The sequence below is a fragment of the Podarcis tiliguerta genome (assembly GCF_965153285.1).
Source record: "Podarcis tiliguerta genome assembly, chromosome: 5".
In the NCBI taxonomy this organism is placed as follows: Eukaryota; Metazoa; Chordata; class Lepidosauria; order Squamata; family Lacertidae; genus Podarcis; species Podarcis tiliguerta.
Window position 1 is genome coordinate 91,267,440 of NC_139538.1, and position 22,480 is coordinate 91,289,919.

A 22,480-nucleotide genomic window follows, 5' to 3' on the forward strand; every position below is an offset into this window, starting at 1 on the left:
AGAAACTCTCTACAGTTCCTTGTGCAATTGTCATGCATTGCAGCAGAACCTGCTTAATACAAATATTGCATACTTTTAAGTTAACAAATTAAAAAGTGCCGATCCTCAGTATTTTAGACAGGACATCAGTTATTTCACTGTCTGCAGAGTAGTGAAATCTCTGAAGATCTGAGGGTTAGTCCTCTCTGGAGTCACTTAATTCTAATTAGGGATGCTTCTTTAATGCTATTACTGTCAGCGGGGTCATTTATGAAAAATAAAATGAGAGCTAGGTTGGAGATCACTGAGTGGTTTGAATTGGGTGATACACCGTATTTTTCGCTCTATAGGACGCACCTTTTCCCCTCCAAAAATTAAGGGGAAATGTGTGTGCGTCCTATGGAGCGAATGCAGGCTCCTTGGCTTCAGCGATAGCAATGCGAAGCCTCTGAAGCGCAGCGGGAGAGCTCCCCCTGCACTCTGGAGGCTTCGCGTTGCTTTCGCTGAAGCCGCCTGAACCCCCGGAGTGCAGTGCGAACTCCCGCTGCACTCCGGGGGCTGCAGGCAGCTATCTGCAAGTCTTTGGAGCGCTGCAGGAGTTCCCGCTGCCTCCAAAGGCTTGCAGATAGCCACTTGAAGCCTGGAGAGTGAGAGGGGTCGGTTCACACTGATCCCTCTTGCTCTCCTGGGTTCGCTTCGCTGGAGAGGTGCTGCACGGTTTCCCCTCTCTGCGCAGCGCCCCTTCAGCAAAGTGGGAGGAGAAATGGAAGGGGCTCCGTTTCTCCTCCCGCTTCGCTGAAGGGGCGCTGAGCAGAGAGGGGGAGAATTTTTTCCCCTGTTCTCCCCCTCCTATGGTCTGGTGCGTCCTATAGAGCGAAAAATACGGTATTCTCTGTGTACAAAGGAGGAATACAGGAGGTCTACAATAGGATGGAAAGGAGTGGTTGCCAAAATAGAAAGTGAAAGTTTGCTTTAATTGAAAAGACTGAGAGACACTGAAAAAGTAGGACTCTAAATCAGGTTTCTCTCCCCCCCCCACCCCCCGTTTGATTTGTGTGTGTAATCTATCAATTAGTGCCACCTATAGGTCAATTTAAAGTTTGTCACTAGTTTTGAAGCGTATGATCTAAAGGGGAGAAAAATGAGCAATAGTTTCAAAGGAAACCCACAACCTTGGTCTTGACAATGAAGCTGAGCTTATCTTGCACCTCTTGAAAACCCTCCTGGATGAAGAAGGGATCATACGTGGAAGGAATGTTAATCACATCGCACAACAAAACTCAAGTCACTGAGATGAAGTTTAGAGGTATCGTTTAAAATAAAAGGGATGACATGTCTTACCTGGTTAGCAATAAAATATGGCTCAAGGTTTGGGGTGCTCAAGCCTCCTTCCACCGCTGGGAGGGATGGGAGTCTGGCATTTATTCTGGGTCTTTTGCAGGAAAAAAATTGATGAATTTGTTTTTTCTGCCACTTTCATATCTCGTTCAGTGAGATCCAAATTTGGAGTGATTGGAATAGAAAAAAAGCAGTTTTTTTCACCATTTTTACCATTGCTAATCCGTCTGGGAGGGTAAAATGGGTTTTTCTTTTTCTTTTCTTTCTTTTTTTTCAAATTTTGAAGAATTGTCTGCCATACAGGGGGACAGAGTCCGTTAAGGTTTTCTTGTTCTGTTTATTCCCCAATATATAAGCTTTGTGTGCTAGAGTCTAATGCCTTTTTGAGTTCTGTGAATGCGTTTTGGATTCATCTGCAGGCTTGATAATGTTGCAGAGGTGTTAAGCTTTTGAGCTATTGCTGCTTCCGTGTTCAAAGGTTCAGGTGTCCTTACCGTTAAATCGTCAGCAAATAGTCCAATCTTAGAATTTGTTTTCCAGTTCCCTTAATGTCCAGCATTGTTCTGAGGAATATACCGTATTTTTTGCTCTATAAGACTCACTTTTTCCCTCCTAAAAAGTAAGGGGAAATGTGTGTGCGTCTTATGGAGCGAATGCAGGCTGCGCAGCTATCCCAGAAGCCAGAACAGCAAGAGGGATCGCTGCTTTTGCTGCGCAGCGATCCCTCTTGTTGTTCTGGCTTCTGAGATTCAGAATATTTTTTTCTTGTTTTCCTCCTCCAAAAACTAGGTGCGTCTTGTGGTCTGGTGTGTCTTATAGAGCGAAAAATACGGTAACTAATGGTTCTAAAGCTAGGATGAACAAAAAGGGAGAGGATGGACAGCTTTTCTTTGTCCCCTGTCAAATCCTCTCTGGGGATGAATTTATATTATTTGTTCTTACTGTGGCCAAAACTTCGGAGTATGTTTGTTTCAAAATGTGTATGCATCTTGGGGCAAATTGCATTTTAGATAGGACAGCCGCCAATAAGTCCCCTTCCAGGCATTCAGAGGCCTTGAGGAAATCCTAAACTCTTGACTACTATCTGTTTACTCCGTTCAATTTTGTTTAAATGTTTTCTGATTGGTTCAGTGATGTTTCAACCGGACAAAACCAGCTTTGTTAGTTTGTGTGAAAATACCTTAATTTTGTTGACAAGCACTGACGTAAATGGTTTATCATCCTGATTAATCAGAGAGATTGGCTGAAAAAATTCTACCTTCTGGTAATCTTTGAATGGTTTGGGGACAACTTACAATCTTAGAGTGGTCGTTATATAGGCAGACCATGTATATTAAATTTTTTCCTTGATTTTTTTTTATCAAAAAACAACAACAACCCAGAAATGATAGCATAGGTAAACTTTCTTTAAAAAAAATATTTGGGGATTGCAAGGTATATAATTTAGAACAAAAGGAGGCAAATTCTGAGAAGTAATTTGTATGTGTCTTGTGGGTTTTTTGTCTTTATCTTTTAAAAAGTTCCTCCAGGTGGCGCCCTCGTACATTAAAGTTGAAGTCGCCCCCCAGTATAGCTTCTCCCTCAGCAAATTCATTGTATTTTCGTTACACCTTTTGAATAAAGCCAAGTTGCTTCAGTTATTTTTTTTAATTGCCATTCATTGTCCCTTTAATTAAAAAAAAATCTGTACCATTATTGTCTTTCACTATCTAGTGGATTTAAAAGTTTATTCCTTTTGTCAAAAATGATTGCTATCCCCAGCCTTTGAACCTAGTGCTGTCAATTGATGTTGAAACCAACTAGCAGCTTTCTATAGCTGGTTTGTGTATCTTGTAAAAAGGCAATTTGTGGTTTCATTGCACACACACACACACACACACACACACACACATTTTGGGTGTTTCTTTTTTATCAGATCACTATTCCTTCTTATGTTTAGTGTTACAGCCTTTAGGGAACCCATTTCTAAAACTTAAAGCTTTCTGTTTTGGGCTACTAACATTTAGTGAATTATAATATATATTAAACAATGTAAACACAAACCCATTTTCCAACTGATATATTTGGTCTGGTGGTTGTTTCCATATACGTAGGAAGCCACCCAGAATGGGTGGGGGAACCCAGTCAGATGGTCAGGGTACAAAGATTATTATTATTATTATTAATATTATTATTATTAGGCAGACCTCTGTCCCTGCCAACCGTAGCAGGGGGAAATCAGTAAGCTACATACACAGTGTTGAAAATTTCCCTTCTCTGGGTTATTTGCTGTTTCTTCCAAATCTCAATGCAAGGACCTCCAGGGGAGAGAGGAAAATACGAAGTGGGATCGACTTGCAAACTGCAGAACATACCTATATGATGTTCTTACCAATTTCCCCAGAGATCTGCAGTACTCCATGGAGAAAATGAACGTTAACCGCAATGACTAGTTAGTTGGTTTATCAAAAGTTAAGTTTAAAAAACAACAATGCCAACAGAAAGCTGCATTGAAAGAACTGTCTTAGAATGCGAATGCTATTGCATTAGTTTCATTGAGCTGATATGATACTCTCTGTCCTTAAAAGAGTATAATTGACGTTGCTTATTATTATTATTACCGTTAAGCTTCTTAATGTCGTACGCTCCTTCCCAACCAAAGCCCCTGAAAGAGCTTTACGGCAGTGTCTGCTAATGACCAGACAATAAAAGTTGGTGAGGAAGGGTTTTTCTAATTAATCCTGTCCTTGTGGTTGTCCTTGAGCTAAATGGGAGTTCTGAGAAACAATGGGGAGGTTCATCTCTCTCTCTTCCAGTAATGCAGGATTGATAGTTCAGCTGTCTGTCACCTCCCCGTTCCAGCTTTCTGTGTTTCAGAAAAGAGAATTGAGCAAGTGGATTGTTTTGAAATGAGGGCAGGAGAGTTTTTGTTGGCCCTACTAAAACGCGTTGATGAGAGATCAGCCCAACCGAAAACCCTTTTCTGTGAAATAACGCAAGCAGGAACAATCAGCGTTGTATCTTTGATGCTGAGAAGAGTGATTCATCAGAACTGGAGTTCAGGAAAATTGCTGGATGTAGCTGCTGAGGTGGAATGCTGATCAGGAAGATTTTTAATCTCTCTTGATGCCTTATGTAAGAGGGTAACACGTGATCTCAAGCTCTGGGATGGCATTACTTTTGCTTCTTCTCTCTGCTGGCCGTAACCGGCAAATTTTGAATAGAAGCATCTAGCAGGCATTTTTTAAAAAGATTCCTTTTAAAATAAGGCACTGCCAGATTCAATTTGTACGATAACCGCTAATCCTAAATGCATTCATGCTTACATGTTTCTTCTGCTGTCTGGATGTACAGCCACTTAACCAATGGACACAAAATAGAGATTGATGTAGCTGTCAGTTCTCCAGGGACATGTCCTCCACTGAATAGTCATGAAAGTGTTTTTGGACTTGGAGCAGCATCTTAAGAGGTAACTGTAAAACTATGTTTGTTGAATTATAAGCTCTTGTTGTGGTTTTCTGAAAAGCAAGCCCTGTCTGGAAGCCCGGTTGCTTTCTCTGTATAAAACAATGCAGTGGTTTCGCGAACTTTCTTTTTCTCGGCCACACTTTCAGAATAAAAATTCGCTTGCACCACGCCGAATATTTTTATTGCTAAGAAATAAATTGGAAAACAAAAGGAAACAACTCCTAGCAGCACTTGGTTTTGAAAGGATATCTATCCATATACTGTAAATTAAAAAATATATATTTTGATACTATGATCCACTGAAATGTTTAAATGTTTCTTTGATTGCCCTGGAATCTTTGTATCCCACCTGCCACCCTCTCCTGCGACACCCTTTGAGAACCACTGTGATAAGGGCTGCTTGGCTCAAAACTGCAGTTATTATTATTTTTAACAGAACGATAGATGTCTTGACTTAGCTAAAGAAATTCTGTGTTGTTTATAGCTGTGTATTTTCATTAAAACCAGTACTTTTAATCTCTTCTGAATCGTGCTGAATCTAATAGACTCCACTTCCAAAGCCCAGTCCTGCTTGCGAATGGGCTTGTGCTGGTCACTAGCCCCATTTCTGAGTTTTATCTTATCAGTAGGCATAAGGCGATCATTCTTAACTTTTTGCATTGCGAACCCCTTTGATGATGAGAACTATGGACCCCCTCCCCAGAAGAATGCACCTAGAATGATAGAATTGTAGAGTTGGAAGGGAACCCAAAGGTCATGTAGCTGAACCTCCTGAAATGCAGGAATCTCAACTAAAGCATTCATGGCAGATGGCATACATACAGACATCCAATATTTTGTGGACAAATTATTTTATTGCACTGGCATAAGGGGACACAGACTACCCTCAGTTTTAGGCACGGTGCACCTGCAGTTTCTATCTTTGCAGCTTTCAGTGTCCCCCATCTTATATTCATGCAGCTGGTTCTTCCTGCCTAAGTGCAGAACCCTACATTTGTCCCGGTTGAAATTCATTTTGTTAGCTTGCACCCAGTTCTCCAGACTGTTATGGTCATCTTGAATCCTGATTCAGACTTCTGTGGTATTAGGTACCGTCCCAAGTCTGCAGATTTGATGAGCATCCCCTCAATTACTTCAAGTCGTTTATAAAGACTTTGAACAACAACAGGCCCAGAGCAGAACCTGTGGCTCCCCACTTGTCACTTTTTCCAGCATGATAAGGAACCATTAGTGAGCACTCTTTGGGTTTGGTCAGTCAACCAGCAACAAATCCACCTAACAGTTACCTTGTCTAGCTCATATTTTACCAGCTTCCTCACAAAAATGTAATTGCGATTTAGCAAAAGCCTTGTTGAAATCAATGGCATTCCCCTAATCCACCAAGCTTGTAACTCTGGCATGACTTGTTGAGAAACTCATGCTGGGTCTTAGTAATCACAGCATCCTTTTCTAAGTGCTCACCAGACTAGCTGTTTAATTATTTGTTCTAGGATCTTTACTGGTATCAAGCTGACCAGTCGGTAGTTACTTGGGTCTTCTCCCTCCCCCTTTTGAAGATGGGGCCAATATTTGCCCACCTCCGGTCTGGAGGGACCTCACCTGTTCTCTAAGAATTATAAAAGATTATAGACAGGCTCTGAGATTACATCTGTAAACTCCTTTAGTACCCTTGGATGCAGCTCATCAGACTCTGGAGATAAGAATGAATTTAATGTAGCTAGGATTTCCCTTGCATGGGACACAGGTGGTGCTGTGGGTTAAACCACAGAGCCTAGGGCTTGCCGATCGGAAGGTCGGCAGTTCGAAACCCCGCGACGTGGTGAACTCCCGTTGCTCAGTCCCTGCTCCTGCCAACCTAGAAGTTTGAAAGCACGTCAAAGTGCAAGTAGATAAATAGGTACCGCTCTGGCAGGAAGGTAAACAGCATTTCCGTGCGCTGCTCTGGTTTCACCAGAAGCAGCTTAGTCATGCTGGCCACATGACCCGGAAGCTGTATGCCAGCTCCCTCGGCCAGTAAAGTGAGATGAGTGCCACAACCCCAGAGTTGTCCGTGACTGGACCTAATGGTCAGGGTTCCCTTTATCTTCACTAGGAGTTCCCTTGCCACCTCTTTTCCTATCTTGGGCTACAACTCCCTCCTTGCATCGGTTATTCTGTTATCACCAGGTTGAGCACTGCTTTCCTTTTAGGTGAAGACAGAGGTAAAGTTGGTGTTGAGCAGTTCCGCCGTCTCTCTTGTCATCCAACAGCATTTCTCTATCTTCACGCAGAGGACCTACTACTTCCATGTTCTTCCCTTTTGGTTTGAGCATAGCCAGGGGAAACCCTTTATTATTTCTAACCTCTCTTGCAAACAAGATCTCATTCTGAGCTTTAGCCTGCAGCTGTTGGCTACTCTTACTTCATGATTTCCTCTTTCTTCCATTTCTTCTTAAATCTCGGCTCACCTGTCAGTAGGGAGCCACCTACCACCAACAGACGTCTCTTCCTCTTCCTTTGGAGAGTGGCAGGAATCATTCTGTCCGCTGCCCCTTCCACAGCCACCTGGGTGTATTCTGAGGTCAGCAATGGCTGCCCTTGCTCCTCTGGCCCAGAAGCAGTGTCCAAGATCGATTTTGCAGTTCCAGTCACACAACATGACTCCTGACAGTCCTGCTTCTGTGTGTCATATTCCTCCAGAGATGTCTCTCCTGCATTGGGCAATCTTCCTCCTCCCCAGAGGCACCCCACCCCCATGTCACTGTTTCAGGACAGTCTACTCTGCTCTCTCAAGAAATTCCTCATTTTGCCTGATGATTCGTGGACCACCTTTTCCTGCAAGGCAACCAGCTTCCACCTGCTGTAGGTGTAATTTCTCACGTTCTCAGGCAGGAAGGCAAGCATGGCACAGGTGTTGACGCAGCTCCCTTGCTGCCCATGTTTCTTGATCCTGCGTACACCATGGGGCAGCACGTCTTGCCTTCCACACTAATCGCCCTTACAAACTGTCCGTTTGCATTTCTTCGTGCAGAAAGTATTGATCTGATGTGTAGAGATCTTCCCTATTCCAATTACAGTGGTACCTCGGGTTACAGACACTTCAGGTTACAGACTCCGCTAACCCAGAAATAGTACCTAGGGTTAAGAACTTTGCTTCAGGATGAGAACAGAAATCGTGCGGTGGCAGCGGGAGGCCCCCTTAGCTAAAGTGGTACCTCAGGTTAAGAATAGTTTCAGGTTAAGAACGGACCTCCAGAACGAATTAATTTCTTAACTTGAGGTACCACTGTAATTCAAGAAGGTCCTGGATGCTTCTCTGTGTGAGAGAAGCAAGCAGAAGGTTCATGATATTTGGGTGATTCCTTCAGAGCAGCTGAGTACAGCTGGCTTAAACTGGTTCTCTTATCTCTTTCTGTCAAGGACATGCTGACTATGAAAGTAAGGCCAGAAGGAGTTTGGGTTTCACTTTCTCTTTCTATCCTTTCTCTTTCTGGAAAACACTAACACTAAACATAGTATGCTAAGTGTTAAGGTTTAGACCAGGCTTCCTCAATCTCGGCCCTCCAGATGTTTTTGGCCTACAACTCCCATGGTCCCTAGCTAGCAGGACCAGTGGTCAGGGATGATGGGAATTGTAGTCTCAAAAACATCTGGAGGGCCGAGGTTGAGGAAGCCTGGTTTAGACTTACAGTGGATGCTTCGGTTGTGAACGAGATCCGTGCAGAAGGCACGTTCGCAACCTGCAGCGTTTGCAACCCGCAGCGCCGCATCTGCGCATGCACAGGTCACGATTCCACGCTTCTGCACATGTGTGATTTAGTGCTTCTGCGCATGTGCAAGCGCCAAAACCCAGAAGTAACCCGTTCCGGTTCTTCCAGGTTTTGGCACATCCGTAACCTGAAAACATGCAACCCGAAGCGTCTGTAACCCAAGGTATGACTGTATTATAAATTATTGTAAGTTTAAGTGAAGTCTGCTGCAACTGGATTTCTTATGGACAGTGCCAGTCCTGAATATATTGGGTTTGTGACCATTTGCCTTCAGTAGCAGTAAAGCTCTGCTGGATGAAATACAATTGCCTCTGGTCTATCTTTCGAGAATCCTGCAGTGTGTTTAAGTTTTTACTCTGCTAACTATACACTGGAATATACTCTGGATCAATGCTGAGTAAAATTTCAATGACAAATTGCCCTTACAAACATCCCCTTTTTACAAATTCTGGTCATGAGCTCCTAGACACAAGCTCCCAGAGACTGCAGATAGAAGCGCTCATCTGTTTAAGGATGTGGTGGTCAGCCAATTCTAGATGATGTTGCTTTCAGAAGAATAATTCACAGTTTAGATGTGGCCAAACAAAGCTGGGCTGAGGTCACAGTTTAGAAAGGTGTGCAGGTCCAACAGCTTCTGGGCAGAGAGAGCCTGGCTCTCCACACCCTAATAGCATTCAGGTTTGAGTTCTGTTTTGTACATTGGGCTACCATTTGAAGACTTGATAAGAGCACTTAGTCCAAAGTGCTGCTTCTAGATTACAAGCAGGGACCAAACACTGGAACATTTCTTACTACTACTACTGTTGTTGTTTAGTCGTGTCCGACTCTTCATGACCCCATGGACCAGAGCACGCCAGGCACTCCTGTCTTCCACTGCCTCCCGCAGTTTGGTCAAACTCATGTTCATAGCTTCGAGAACACTGTCTATCCATCTCATCCTCTGTTGTCCCCTTCTCCTTGTGCCCTCCATCTTTCCCAACATCAGGGTCTTTTCCAGGGAGTCTTCTCTTCTCATGAGGTGGCCAAAGTATTGGAGCCTCAGCTTCAGGATCTGTCCTTCCAGTGAGCACTCAGGGCTGATTTCCTTCAGAATGGATAGGTTTGATCTTCTTGCAGTCCATGGGACTCTCAAGAGTCTCCTCCAACACCATAATTCAAAAGCACCAATTTTTCGGCGATCAGCCTTCTTTATGGTCCAGCTCTCACTTCCATACATCTTACTACTACTACTACCACCAATAATAATAATTTTATTATTTATACCCCACCCATCTGGCTGGGTTTCCCCAGCCACTCTGGGCAGCGTACAGCAATGCTGCAACACTGAGTTAGCATAAGACTCTTAATATCTGAGTCACGGGTTCAAGCTTCACGTTGTGCAAAAGATGCCTGCATTGCAGGAAGTTGCACCCGATGACCCTTGTGGTCTACAATTCTACTGGCTGGTGGTGCAATCCCAGACATACCTCATTGTGTTTGTTTGTATCTTTTTAACGCCCTGTACAGTTTTGGGCGCCTTTTGGATAAATTTGGGAGGTCTATCTTCCTTAGTCCTTTGTACATGATGTAGAGATCCCTTTATTTCTGAGATCCTGCGAGAGGCTGTAGCCAGATTGGGAATCGGGCACCATCTGGTGGTCAATAGTCAACATTTCAAGCTTAAATAAACAAAGAGGAAACTTCCATCTTGGCTCCTCCCCGCACACCTTGAGCCAATTTTTTTTATCTTTGCCTCACAGAAAGCAGTTGTTTTTCTCCAGACTCCTGGCTTCACCTCTTCAACTTTCAGGCCTGTGGTTCTCCTTGTTTTCATATTTCGCCTCCTTTTGTCTGTCTTGCATCCGTTTATAACCATTTAGAAAAACGTCTGTCTCTCACGTCTTTTCCCCTCAGCCTTTTTCCATTCTGGGCCTTTGTTCCTCTATGTCGTCCCCCCCAGCCCCAGTGCATAGTTTAGAGCCCCTTCTTGGCCCTCTCTGGCTTTGTTTTTCCTTTATTCTTCCTCTTTGTTCTGTTTGAACCCCCCCAAAAAAACACATCCTTAATGCTATATTTGCCTCTCAAATGCTGCATCTTTTCCTGCCTGCTCTGCAGCATTAAATTACGTTTTAACATACGGAAGGCTCTTATATAAAGTCTTACTTCCACCCTTAAACAGCGGCTAACAGCAGCCAAACTTCCAAGCCTCGCAGACCAGGGCTTGGCCCTTTTGCAAGTTCCTCAGCGATAAAAACAATGGTGTCCACCTGCCATTTTGAACTTGGGGAGAGGAGAGTCTCCCTCCCTCCCATTAAGCAAAATCCTTAATGATATGTCTGAGGGCCAGTTCAGATGTCCCTCTGACTTCTCCCCTGCCATGTATTGACCTCTTTACTATAGGGGATGATTTACAAGGAAGGTCCTCAGGTGGCTTAACCCCTGCATTGCTGGACGAGCGCGCTCAGTGAAGGGAGATGTGCAAACCAGAGTCTGATGAAGAAAGGAACCAATAAGGCAGCCTTCAGATCCGTATCAAGGCAGCTACTTTCCCCATCTCCAGGGTATGTAATGCAGGAAGCTCAGACTGGCATCCTCATGTCTCCCAGAGCAATCCAGTAGCTGTCCTACCCAGGTTGAGAGCACTGCTTATTTGGCTTCTGATACTCACCCTGCCTCAAGGAGGCTCTACTAGTGTAGCAAGAGAGGTGGGTTATGCCCACAGCATCTCTGAAGCTCCTAGGCACTCTATTGCACCTCTGCAAAATACACCCAGCGCTAGACAAGAACGAGCTCCATCTCAGACGAAATATCAAATATTTCAAGTATAAAATATCCCCACAAAGGTCCTCAGTCCCAGTCCAGAGGCTCTGCTTCCCCTGAGCTTCAGGATAGGGGAACTCGACCCCAACCCATGAGTTCCACTTCCTCCGAAGACCTTGACTCTGACCATCAGCCTACAATGACAGTGACGACGAGTGGAGTGATGAATCAGAAGTCAAGAGTTATATAGAGTGTTTAAAGACTCATTACTTTGCAGAACGCAGTAGGAGTAGAGGAGGTGACTGTTCCTGAGCTGCTTGGGGCTGGTAGAATTCCCTCCATCCGCTTCCCCGCTGCTCCCAAGGACCAGGAGGGGTTGGAGAGGCAACTTGCATATAGGAGAGCTTGCAGGCTGCTTGTGCGCATGTTGTCAGGTATGGGTACTTAAGTTTGGGGGAGGCATGGCTGTGCTGTTGCTCCAACTGTCCATCTCAGCTGTTTGTCCTTCTTGGGCAGAGTATGCTCAGGACATTCAGTAGTGCAGCATTGTTGCATCTGCCATAGAGATAGAGTGATTCTTCATACCAGTCCCTCTTTCCTACCAAAGATACTCTCCCAAATCCACTGCCAGCAAGAGGAGCTCATTCTTCTATCCTTCTGCCCATCTCCAGTTCATGCCTCCAAAAAGGCATGGCACTCCCTGGACATGTGCCATTAAAGTCTACCTTCATCCCACAAAACCACTTTGTCAGACCACGTCATTTTTTGTCTCCTTCCACCAGCCAAATGCCTCATCTGATTTACTTGTGTCTGGCTATCATTAAACGCCACACAACTATCTTGGCCAGCCGCCAGTTGATGGAGATGATCAGCCCACCACCATCCCACCATTCTAGACCATCCTTCTTCGCTTCAACATCGTATCTTTTGAGTTGTAGCTGGTAATTTCCATGTGAGCATCTGAAATCGTTTTGCATCTTCTGCCTCTGTCTAATTACTTCAGGAGCAGGCAAGTTGCTGAAACCTGGAGAGTATTTTAAAAATTAATTGTAGTTTGCATAGAAAGGACTGCTGTGGAATTTGTTTGCATGCACACATAAAAATTACCGTATGTCAGGAATGGGGAAAGGGAAGGGATAGTTAATTACATAGCTGTATCACATGCTTTGGTTATTGTATTGTAGTACATTCTGTGGTTGCCTTTTCCTTGCCATGTGTTTCAGAACCCTATTCAATGTGTCAGTTGTGCCCTATATGGTTTGGGTCCAGAATATCTGAAGGCCTGCCTGCGCGCACCTGTTGAAATGTTCTGGGGATCCTCCGTTCCACGTATTGTATGTGCTGTAATGTGTGGGACAGGGTCTTCTCAGAGGTGGCACCTAAGCCCCTGGTCTTCTGAAAGATTGTTAAAACAGTTTTATTTAAACATGCCTTTGATGCTGTCTGATCATAGAACTATAGAGTTTGGTGGGACCATGAGGGTCATCTAGTCCAACCCCCTGCAATGCAGGGGTCTTTTTGATCCTCAGACTTGTTTTATGATTTTCCTGTTTTTTGTAAGTTAGTTGTTTGTCTGTGAACTGCTTTGAGGCAGGGGGGCAAGAACACACACACACACATTTATATATACTTATAACCACAGCTTTTTCATGGAAGGGGTGTAGATCAAACAGATTTATGGCCTGGTTTCAATTGTTTTATCCATGCAATTTTAAAGAGACATTTCGGACATCTCCTTGGTAAGGATTTTAGTGTTATATATTCCTAGCGTTATACAGACAGGGCTCCTTTGGCAGGAAGGGAATCCAGTAAATAAGTATAAAGGTTAGGACTTCTGTTTACTATTATTATGTAGTTTGCTCATAATGACTCACTGCTTTGATAACAGCAACGCCTAGTGTCGAATATAATGCATTTGAAGCATTCCAAGCACTGCACATACATTATGGTAATATTTTCAGCTCCCTGTCGTATTGTCCCCAATTGCAGTTCAAGGGTCCTCTGAGAGCCCTTAGTAAATTTGTGGCTGAAGTGAAAATTGATCAGAGGTGTTTGGGGCTGCTGTGCTAGTCCTTCACTGTTGCTGTGCTCAACACATCACACCTCATGTATGTTTTCAGTGAGGCTGCAAGTATCTGTAGTACTTTCCTCACAGCCCTTAGGTTAAGTGGCAAAGCTTCAAGACACACGTTCTGAGACGCAAGGATTCAAATTGGGTTCGGTAAGCGATGGAAAGATCCCTTCAGGCTAAAAGGGTTCCCCACCCCTGGGTTATTGTAAATTGTGAATCTATGACAATCTACAAGGGTCCATGCTTGCGTCACTTGCCAACTGCATCTATCCCTTTGCCAAATCTTCCACCACACCTGACAGCCGCTCCCTTTACACCTCACCTATCCCCTCACCTATCATTTCACAGCTTGCTCAATCCCCTCCTCTCCCTCTCCTCCCACCCACCCACCCCTCCACTGCCTGAAACCAAACTGCTCTCTGAAGCATGTTCTACTCTCCTTTAAATGCTTGCCTGGGCCACCTGCCCCTAAACTCTGAATCTTATTCCCAATCCATAGAAAGATGGCTGTTGAAGTAAATGCTCTCATCATAGCCTATTTGTTTTGCCCTTTCCTCCTTTTTCTTCTTCTTGGCTGAATCTCTTTAAAGCAGAGATGGGGAAATCATGTGCCCTTCAGTTGCTATCATTCCTGACTACTGGCCATGCTGCCTGGGGCTGATCAGACTTAAGAGTCCAATGTCTAGAAGGCTACAAAAGGCCTTTGTACCTTTGTACCTATATATATATACGAAAGCAAAATCTACGAAAGCATATATATATATATATATATATGGATGCAATGCATGTGTACTGTGGTGTATGTGGTTTAATCTCCAACATTAGAATGCCTCATTAGAATGATCCAGTGTGTATAAAGATTTGTTGGGGTCTTCGGGAGACACCCCGATAATCAAATTACGCTTTTGGTTTTGCGATTAACGCCGCTGTACGTAAGATAGCATCTCGCCGTTCTGTCCTATGGAAATTTATGCATGTGTTAGTCATAAAGGGGTGCTCCAACAATCCAGAGATGAAAAGAGGTAAAATAAACAAATTAACAAACAGATACCATAAAAGGAGTGGCAACCACTTTCCATGCAAAGGAGGCCCTGGCAGACTCGGCTAGCCAGACCCTTCAAAGTAATATTAGTCATTTCCCCTCCACCCCACCTTCGCCTTTTATGTGTCATTAGGTGGCGCTATGGGAGGGGCTGCCCAAGCAACGCAATAACAGGCCTCTGGAGCAATGCGAGAGAGATGTGTGTTTTTATAGCAAAATCGCCTCCCAAAGCGGCGTTACAGGCACGGGGAGCGCCTCGTTGCGCGCGACCCCCAAGGCAGGCGGATCTGGAGCGCGCCCTGGGCGGATCGGAGGCTCCTTTCCGCGCGCCCCTTGCCTTTTCCCCTCTGACGTCTCCGCGCACCGCCTTGGCTCCTGACCAAACTGGCTTCTGACGGTTCCAGCGAGGCTGTTGTGGCAAGTCGGGCGGGCGAGGGCGGGGCCCAAAGCGTCCAAGCCACCAATGGGCGCCGGCTCCTTTTGCATGGATTATGCAATGAGCCCGGAGCCCCCGCCAGGTTTTCCATCGGCGGAGCAAGCAGGGAAGCGCTGCTTACACGGAGGAGGAGGAGGACGAGAAGGCGCTTGCTTTTGCGCAGCTGCATCTCCGGCTCCCCTTCGCCCTTTCTCCCACTGCCCAGACCTTGCACCCCCCCCCCGGGTTGCGGCGCTCCAGAAGCCCGGCCGAAGATTATTATTATTATTATTTTTGCCCCCCACCCCCTCCCTTTCCCTGCCATTGCATGACTGCCCAATGGTGTAGGACGCAGGTGGCGATGGATCTAGGCGTCTACCAGCTCAGGCATTTCTCCATTTCTTTCTTATCATCGCTGCTGGGCACCGACAGTTCTGCCCTGAGGCTCGACAGTAGGTAAATGCGCGCCGCCAGACCCGGGTCTTGATCTCTTGTTGTGCGCTAGCCGCGATTTGGGGCGGGGGGTGTCGCAGATCGCTTTCCACCACCACCCCCTCCCCACCCCGGATCGCGGGCGTGTTTTCTTTTATTTTCGCCGCGGTGTCGGCGGCTCCTTTTGTCCTGCGGGCGAGAGATCTGGCGTGACACCTCCGGCTTCGCACCGCTGCAGTTCCCCGCATTATGTAATCCCGAGGCCATCTTCCTGGTTTAGCGGGAGAAGGGGGTGGAGGGGGGGGGGTTGGAAACGTCGATCCGGCCGTGTGCGCGATGCTGCTGCTGCTGCTGCTTTTCGGCCGCCGCTAACGCGCTCCTTTCTCGCTTGTGTCTTGCAGCTCCTCCGGTGCCAGCGTCGTAGCGATCGACAACAAAATCGAGCAAGCCATGGTAGGTGCCCGTCCGAGGAATGTGGCGGCGGCGGCGGGGGCGGGAGAGACGGGGAAGAAGGGGAGGGGGGCAGATCGGGTGGCTGCAGCCGCTGCTGGCTGCTTTCCTGCATCCGAGGCGGCGGATCGGAGCGCGCACTTCACACATCGGGGGGCAGCTGGCCGCGCCTGCAGCCGGGGAGGGCGCCCCGTTTCCTTGCCTCTCCATGGCGCAAGGGCATCGTGCTTAAATGCTCGGGGATGGAGGGACACGGGCAGGTAGGTGGGCTAGGAAACGCCGTCATTGTTCAGGGATCGAGGCCTTTCTGCTCCCCCCCTCCTTTTGGAGAGGGGCAGCCAAAAGCCCAAGCAGGCGGAGGAGAGAATGGGGCTGGCTCTCTGCGCAAAAGCCCCTGGTTTGATGCTTAAATAAATACATCTAGCGCACACTCGGGTACCTTTTCCTTTCGAGACATCCAGCCCCCCCCCCCCCCGCCTTTGGGCTTTGTTGCTGGAGAACTGTTCTCACGGGATCCTCACCTTCTCCCGTCTCCCTTTCCTCCTCCTCCTCCTCCTCTGTTGCTAGGCAAACTGAACTATAACTCGTGGCTATAAATAACCCGGGGCCTCGGATTGGCCCAGGCTCCGAATCGGGGCGGGCTCCTCGGGTGGGCCTGACGTCAGCGAGGGGGGGGTGCTGGTGGGGAGGGGAATGCGGCAATCAACCCTGCCCTTTAAGAAGCAGCCAGCTGCAGCCGGTGCTCCGAGGAGGCGGGGCTTTGGGGATGCAGGCAGAGAGGGAAGAGAGCAGCGCAGGCAGGCAGGCAGGCAAGGACTGCTGCAGAGGTGATGGAGAGCTTATTCTGCAGAGCCACTGCAAGAATGCAAGAGCAGCTGCCGCTGCAGGACTGGAGAGAGGGGGGGTCTGTCTCAAAATCAGAGCCATCAAGGGGGGGGAGGCAAATAAGACAGGCAGGCAAGCTCAGGGATGCTAACAGTATTTTTTCTGGGCTCTCTGCCCCCTTGCACGCACAGATTTGCCTAAAAAGTGCAAAGGTTTTGGGTTATGTGTAAATTGATCTCTTGCTTTCGCTGGTGGTAAGGAGGGCCCCAAAATGAATCGTGCGTGGCACTTCCAGGTAGCAAGACATCTGACAGACAGGAATGTCAACTGGTGAAGAGTTCCCTGTAATTGTATTTCTATACTAGGGAACTGCTGAACCTGTTGAATTTCTGCTGCTGCACGACTATTATTATTATTATTTGAATTTATTTGCCCTACACCCAGGGGTCTCAGGGCGGTTCACAGAATAAAATCAAGATATAAAACCAGAAAATACATGATAAAAATAAAAACAACAACCCAATAGTACCCCCCCACAAAAAAAATCACATTTTAAAAGGGCATAGGATGTTGCTATTGGCAGCAAAACAGCCTTGCTGCTCTTCAGTGCCAATCTTAAAAGAAGCAAAGAACTCAGATCTAATGACCTATAAACCACATTTGTTACTGTGGGTCTTGATCTAAAATACTGCCAATTGATCTACAGTATTGATCTCGGGCTGCTAGTGCTACATTCCATGGCTGGGATATTTCAGATGGAGGGCAAATCTAAGTGATTTAAACCAAATTCAGATTGAAATCGTTAAAAGCAAGCAGTACATAAATAACCTCAACCATTTGTTAAGATTATGTGTGTCATCAAAACTGCAACGCTGAAATACAGCCCAGTTCAAGCAGCCACACACTTATTTTTCCATGTGCAAAAAGGATTTGAGCTTTTGATATAAATATACCCAAAGAATCCCCCTATTTTGTCCCATAGGTGGAAAAGCAATCCCCTTCAGCTTCTGTGGCTGTTAAAAAATAAACATAACAACCAACCGCATTTCCTAAAAACAAAATCTAAGAAGCTGACTAAAACACAACAAGAAGATTTCGCTGTGCTATACTATGCTATACTATACTATACTATGCTATACTATACTATACTTACTATACTATACTATACTAGGTTCCCCCACTCATTTAATCCCCACAGCAACCCTATATACCTCACTTGGTACCTCTTAACCATAATCATAGTATTCCCCCCTCCTCCCAAATTCGGATTATATAAAGGCAGTGGGGGTTGGGCGTACAACTTTTTTGCATGAAATAAAATCTGAGTTAGAAAGAGCACGGCCTCCTCTTCTGCTTATGTGTGGATGCTGAAAGGCGAGAGCAGGTTCACATCTCACAAAACAATTGCTTTTCATGGTGCCTGCATATTTTGCTTTGCAAATTTAATTCTGCGAGGGCTAGAGGCCTGCTGTTTGCTATTTTGCTAAAATTCAGAGGCTGAGCCCCTTGCTGAATCTGTGTCTGGTACAGCAGTATTTATTATTATTATTATTATTAACATTTGTATACCGCCCGTTGCCTGAAGATCACAGGGCAGTTCACATCATAGAAATACAAAATGAGAATGCAAAGAATATAATAAAAACTAAAACAAACCAATAACTTCCCTCCCACCAGCACATTTAAAACACATTACTCCTGTAAAAATAACTGAACAGCTTGCTTCTCAACAGTAGTGCAATCAGACACAGTCTGAGACATTGATTCTTTTGTATCCCTTGTATCTTGTTATGGAATAACAAGAAATATTAGATGTATCCAATGGTGGCATCACCATTTCCTGGTCCTTGTGAACTTTTGAATGCAATGTTTTAGATATATTTACCTGCTACAGAGCCTAGTGCTTGCCGATCAGAAGGTCGGTGGTTCGAATCCCCGTGACGGGGTGGGCTCCCGTTGCTTGGTCCCTGCTCCTGCCAACCTAGCAGTTTGAAAGCACGTCAAAGTGCAAGTAGATAAATAGGTACCGCTCCGGCAGGAAGGTAAACGGCGTTTCCGTGCGCTGCTCTGGTTCGCCAGAAGCGGCTTAGTCCTGCTGGCCACATGACCCGGAAGCTGTACGCCAGCTCCCTCAGTAAATAAAGCGAGATGAGAGCCGCAACCCCAGAGTCATCCACGACTGGACCTAATGGTCAGGGGTCCCTTTACCTGCTACTTAGATATTTGTAAGATATATTCAGATGCTCCTTACCTTGCTTGTGCAAACAAACTGCCATGCTAGTGAGCTCCTTTCCTTCACAAAGTAGACAGCTGCGTGCAACCCATCCAGGGTTGCACATAGATACCTGAACAAACACAATGGGGGAAAACACCTAGCAAGGATTTCCATTTGTGGAGTGGGGCTCCCCACCACCATGCGTTCCCCACTAAATTTGTTCTGAGGGTTCCTCCAACCTCCAAGAGCAGATTTGGGAAGGTGTGCATTTGGAGGAGTGGGGAAGTCCCCTTACGGATGTGGCAATCCTTGCATTGATGGGATGTGATAGTTGAATACCGCCCTATATTGGGAAGTTCATGGTTCCCACTCAGCACTCCTTGAGATAACAGGACCCTAAGCGATAGCAGAACTCAAGAGAGCAGGAGGAACGGTGACTTCATTCCTCGTGTGACTGCTGACTCTGTCCTACAGGGGCTCAGTTCTGGTTTATGTTTTTCACTTCTGCTAAAGCATAACCATCAGTACGTTCACAGGCTCTGAATTATTATTTTTTGAACTGAGTCTCCACTAAAACCTTCCATCCATGAGCATTCCATGGAAGATTCAACAAATGGAATGTGGACGAAACTGTTGAGTGGCGTTCTGGCATGCAGATGATAATTGCTTGCCATTCCATTTTGCCTTGATGCGCTTTCCCATCCTGGAGTCACAGAACTGTTGAGTTGGAAGGGAACCCCCATGGGTCATCTAGTCTGACCCCCTTCAATGCAGGGATCACAGCTCAAAAAAAAAAAAAAAGGCCAATTGAAGGGGAGCCCACCACTTTCCAAGGTCGTCCACTCCTCTGTCAGACTTCTTTTACTGCCAGAAAGTTATTCCTGATGTTCAGGCATAATAATAATAATAATAATAATAATAATAATAATTTATTATTTATACCCTGCCCATCTGGCTGGGTTTCCCCAGCCACTCTGGGCGGCTTCCAACAGAATATTAAAATACAATAACCTATTAAACATTAAAAGCTTCCCTAAACAGGGCCGTCTTCAGATGTCTTCTAAAAGTTTGGTACTTATTGTTCTCTTTGACATCTGGTGGGGGGGGGCGTTCCACAGGGCGGGTGCCACTACCGAGAAGGCCCTCTGCCTGGTTCCCTGTAGCTTTGCTTCTCGCAGCGAGGGAAACGCCAGAAGGCCCTCGGCACTGGACCTCAGTGTCCGGGCAGAACGATGGGGGTGGAGACGCTCCTTCAGGTATACAGGACCGAGGCTGTTTAGGGCTTGAAAGGTCACCACCAACACTTTGAATTGTGCTCGGAAACATACTGGGAGCCAATGTAGATCCTTTAAGACCGGTGTTATATGGTCCAAGAAGCTGCTCCCAGTCACCAGTCTAGCTGCCGCATTCTGGATTAGTTGTAGTTTCCGGGTCACCTTCAAAGGTAGCCCCACGTAGAGCGCATTGCAGGAGTCCAAGTGAGAGATAACCAGAGCATTCACCACTTTCTTATCACTGGAATCCTACCTAGCAGCAGAAAACAAGTGTGCTCTATCTTCCATGTGGCCGCCCTTCAGATGTTGGAATATGGCTCTCATATCACCTCTCAGTCTCCTCCAGTCCTGACATTTTCTTTTACCCCCTCCAGGATCTCGTAAAGAGCCACTTGATGTACGCTGTAAGAGAGGAAGTGGAGGTTCTCAAAGAGCAGATCAAAGAGCTGATTGAGAAGAACAACCAACTGGAGCAGGAAAACAACCTCCTGAAGACGCTGGCCAGTCCAGAGCAGCTGGCCCAGTTCCAAGCACAGTTGCAGACGAGTCCTTCGCCTGCGCCCTCCCAGCCGCAAGGGACAACTCCGCAGCCTTCCCAGCCAACATCACAAGGATCAGGACCGTCAGCATAGTCCACAGTGTCTCCTTCAGAAGGTTTCTGGACTCTGCCGTGGCAGGACTGCCAGGAATCCAGCATTGCCTATTCCATCCTTGCATGCTGTTCCCCAGTCATGAAGACTCTTCTGTGCCCCTGCATCCATAGCCACAGAATGTTTTCTTTCCCTGTATTTAGCTGTCCACCGGGAATGAGAGAGCCGAGCTTTCTTTTTTATATATATATTTTCCAGTTGAGTGGGAGAGCGTCTCGTAAATGTTCAGGGAATCAGCACAAATGCACTGGGGACGTCAGTGGCTTGCACAGGTGGCTGGCTGGCTGCTAAGACACATGGAGCCGTGTGCCTAAAGTCTTTGCCCTTAAGACTTTTCCATGTGGCGCTGCAGTGAATGCGAGTGCTGTGAATCGTGGAGATATGAAGAAAAACCGCTGGGGTAGTGGGGTGAAGGCCCATTCTCCAGCATTCAACGAAGAAGCCAAAGTAAGGACTGATTAAAAAAAGGACTGCGGGAGTTGAGTATATTTTGGCTTTCGACGCCTGCAACCTTAAAATGCAGATGATGCACTCCTTGTTTTCTGTAGCCAAGGATGGGTGCGAAAAGTTGTATTTCTAGGAGGAGAGCAGGTAGGTGGCACATTGTGACACAGGATCATAAAAATGAAGGCTTATTTGCTTCATGTATATTTGTGTACTTAGTGTAATTACTTTGTAAAATAGGAACTGTAACTACTCATTAAGTTGTACAGTGTGAATTTAAAGAATGAACTGAACAAGTTTGGATAGGGTTTTTTTAATTTTATTTTTGATGCCGCGTGAATAAGATTTGCACCTATTCAGCTCTTCAGAAATTGGCTGACGCTGTTTATGTACGTTTTGAACATTTCCTCGGAGCCGAATACCTTGAAATCAAACTCTGTTCACTACAATTCAGTTTCATTCAGAGGGAATCAATTCACAAAAAACGAAAACAGTTTCTCACTCAACCTTTTTTTGCATATGATCTGTATAGTGCTATGCATATGTTCCTGTGCATGTTCTTGAGAGGGAAAAGGAAAATTGTAAAATGTCAGTATATTTAACTGTTGCACTTCTGAACTTCCAATAAAGCATAAAACATTGATTTAGAAGCTGTGTATCGAGGAGAAAAATTGTTTCCACTTCTGCCTCCAGGTGAAATCCTACAGTCTTTTGGTTTTGATATTTTGAAATATGTACAGTGGGAGTTAATTGATGTCAAGAGTGGTTTTTAATATTTTCCTTTTATAAACCACAAGGGGGTTGGTGGGGGCAAGGATGTTACTAATCCTGCCCGCTACGTCAGGGTGTAAAGGCAGCTCATTCCTACACAGAATGTGACTGTCTTCCGCTGTGTCTCTTAAGCTGAAAGCTCCTTGGCTGGCTGGTGAATGATCAACAGCCGCCCCACTGAGTTAAAGCAACAGGAGCCGTTCCTTAGCAACCAACTAGCTGCACTGCCTTGTGACTAATGGCATGTTTGCCCATAGTAGCATGGAAAGTGAAGTTGCGGCTGCAGTTTCCTGAACAGATCATTTAGAGACGGACTGGATTTCGACTCACTGAAATAACGTTGCTTAACATTGATGTCTTCAAAGGTGTAAATCCTGTAAGGTAGATCAGTTTTGTTCTTGCCCCGTATTTCAGCTGGTGCTAGAGAGTTGCATGCTAAAGGTCACCCAGGGAGTAGGTGAGCTGAGTTTCAAACTGGAGACCAATATGTAGCTCAAAATCCATGAATATTTGCTCTCGGACACTAGCTCTCAGCCTTAGTTCCTTAGATTATGTGTCTATCATAATCTCATTAGATTATGCATCTAATGAGATCTATGACACAACATCCTCTCTTAGATAACAAGAAATGCAGTAATA

The 22,480-nt window shown here is 45.8% G+C and overlaps 2 protein-coding genes across 6 annotated transcripts in view; one reads left to right on the forward strand and one right to left on the reverse strand.

Moving 5' to 3' along the window:
* TSC22D1 (TSC22 domain family member 1) overlaps positions 1 to 21,720 on the forward strand; it is a 68,706-nt gene extending 46,986 nt beyond the window's left edge. Inside the window, exons 1-3 of one of the 5 annotated variants that reach the window (XM_083440724.1) lie at positions 11,590 to 15,236; positions 15,614 to 15,665; positions 20,351 to 21,720. In XM_083440724.1, the coding sequence (XP_083296850.1) occupies positions 15,109 to 15,236; positions 15,614 to 15,665; positions 20,351 to 20,608 (438 nt within the window). In that variant the 5' untranslated portion in view covers positions 11,590 to 15,108 and the 3' untranslated portion in view covers positions 20,609 to 21,720. Of the gene's footprint in view, positions 1 to 11,589; positions 15,237 to 15,438; positions 15,464 to 15,613; positions 15,666 to 20,350 lie in introns of those variants that run through there. The other 4 variants (XM_083440727.1, XM_083440725.1, XM_083440726.1 and 1 more) reach the window with 4 other exon arrangements.
* CRACR2A (calcium release activated channel regulator 2A) overlaps positions 1,988 to 22,480 on the reverse strand; it is a 66,992-nt gene continuing 46,499 nt past the window's right edge. Inside the window, exon 20 of the mRNA XM_083440768.1 lies at positions 1,988 to 2,168. The gene's annotated coding sequence lies outside the window, so the exon portion shown is untranslated. The remainder of the gene's footprint in view (positions 2,169 to 22,480) is intronic.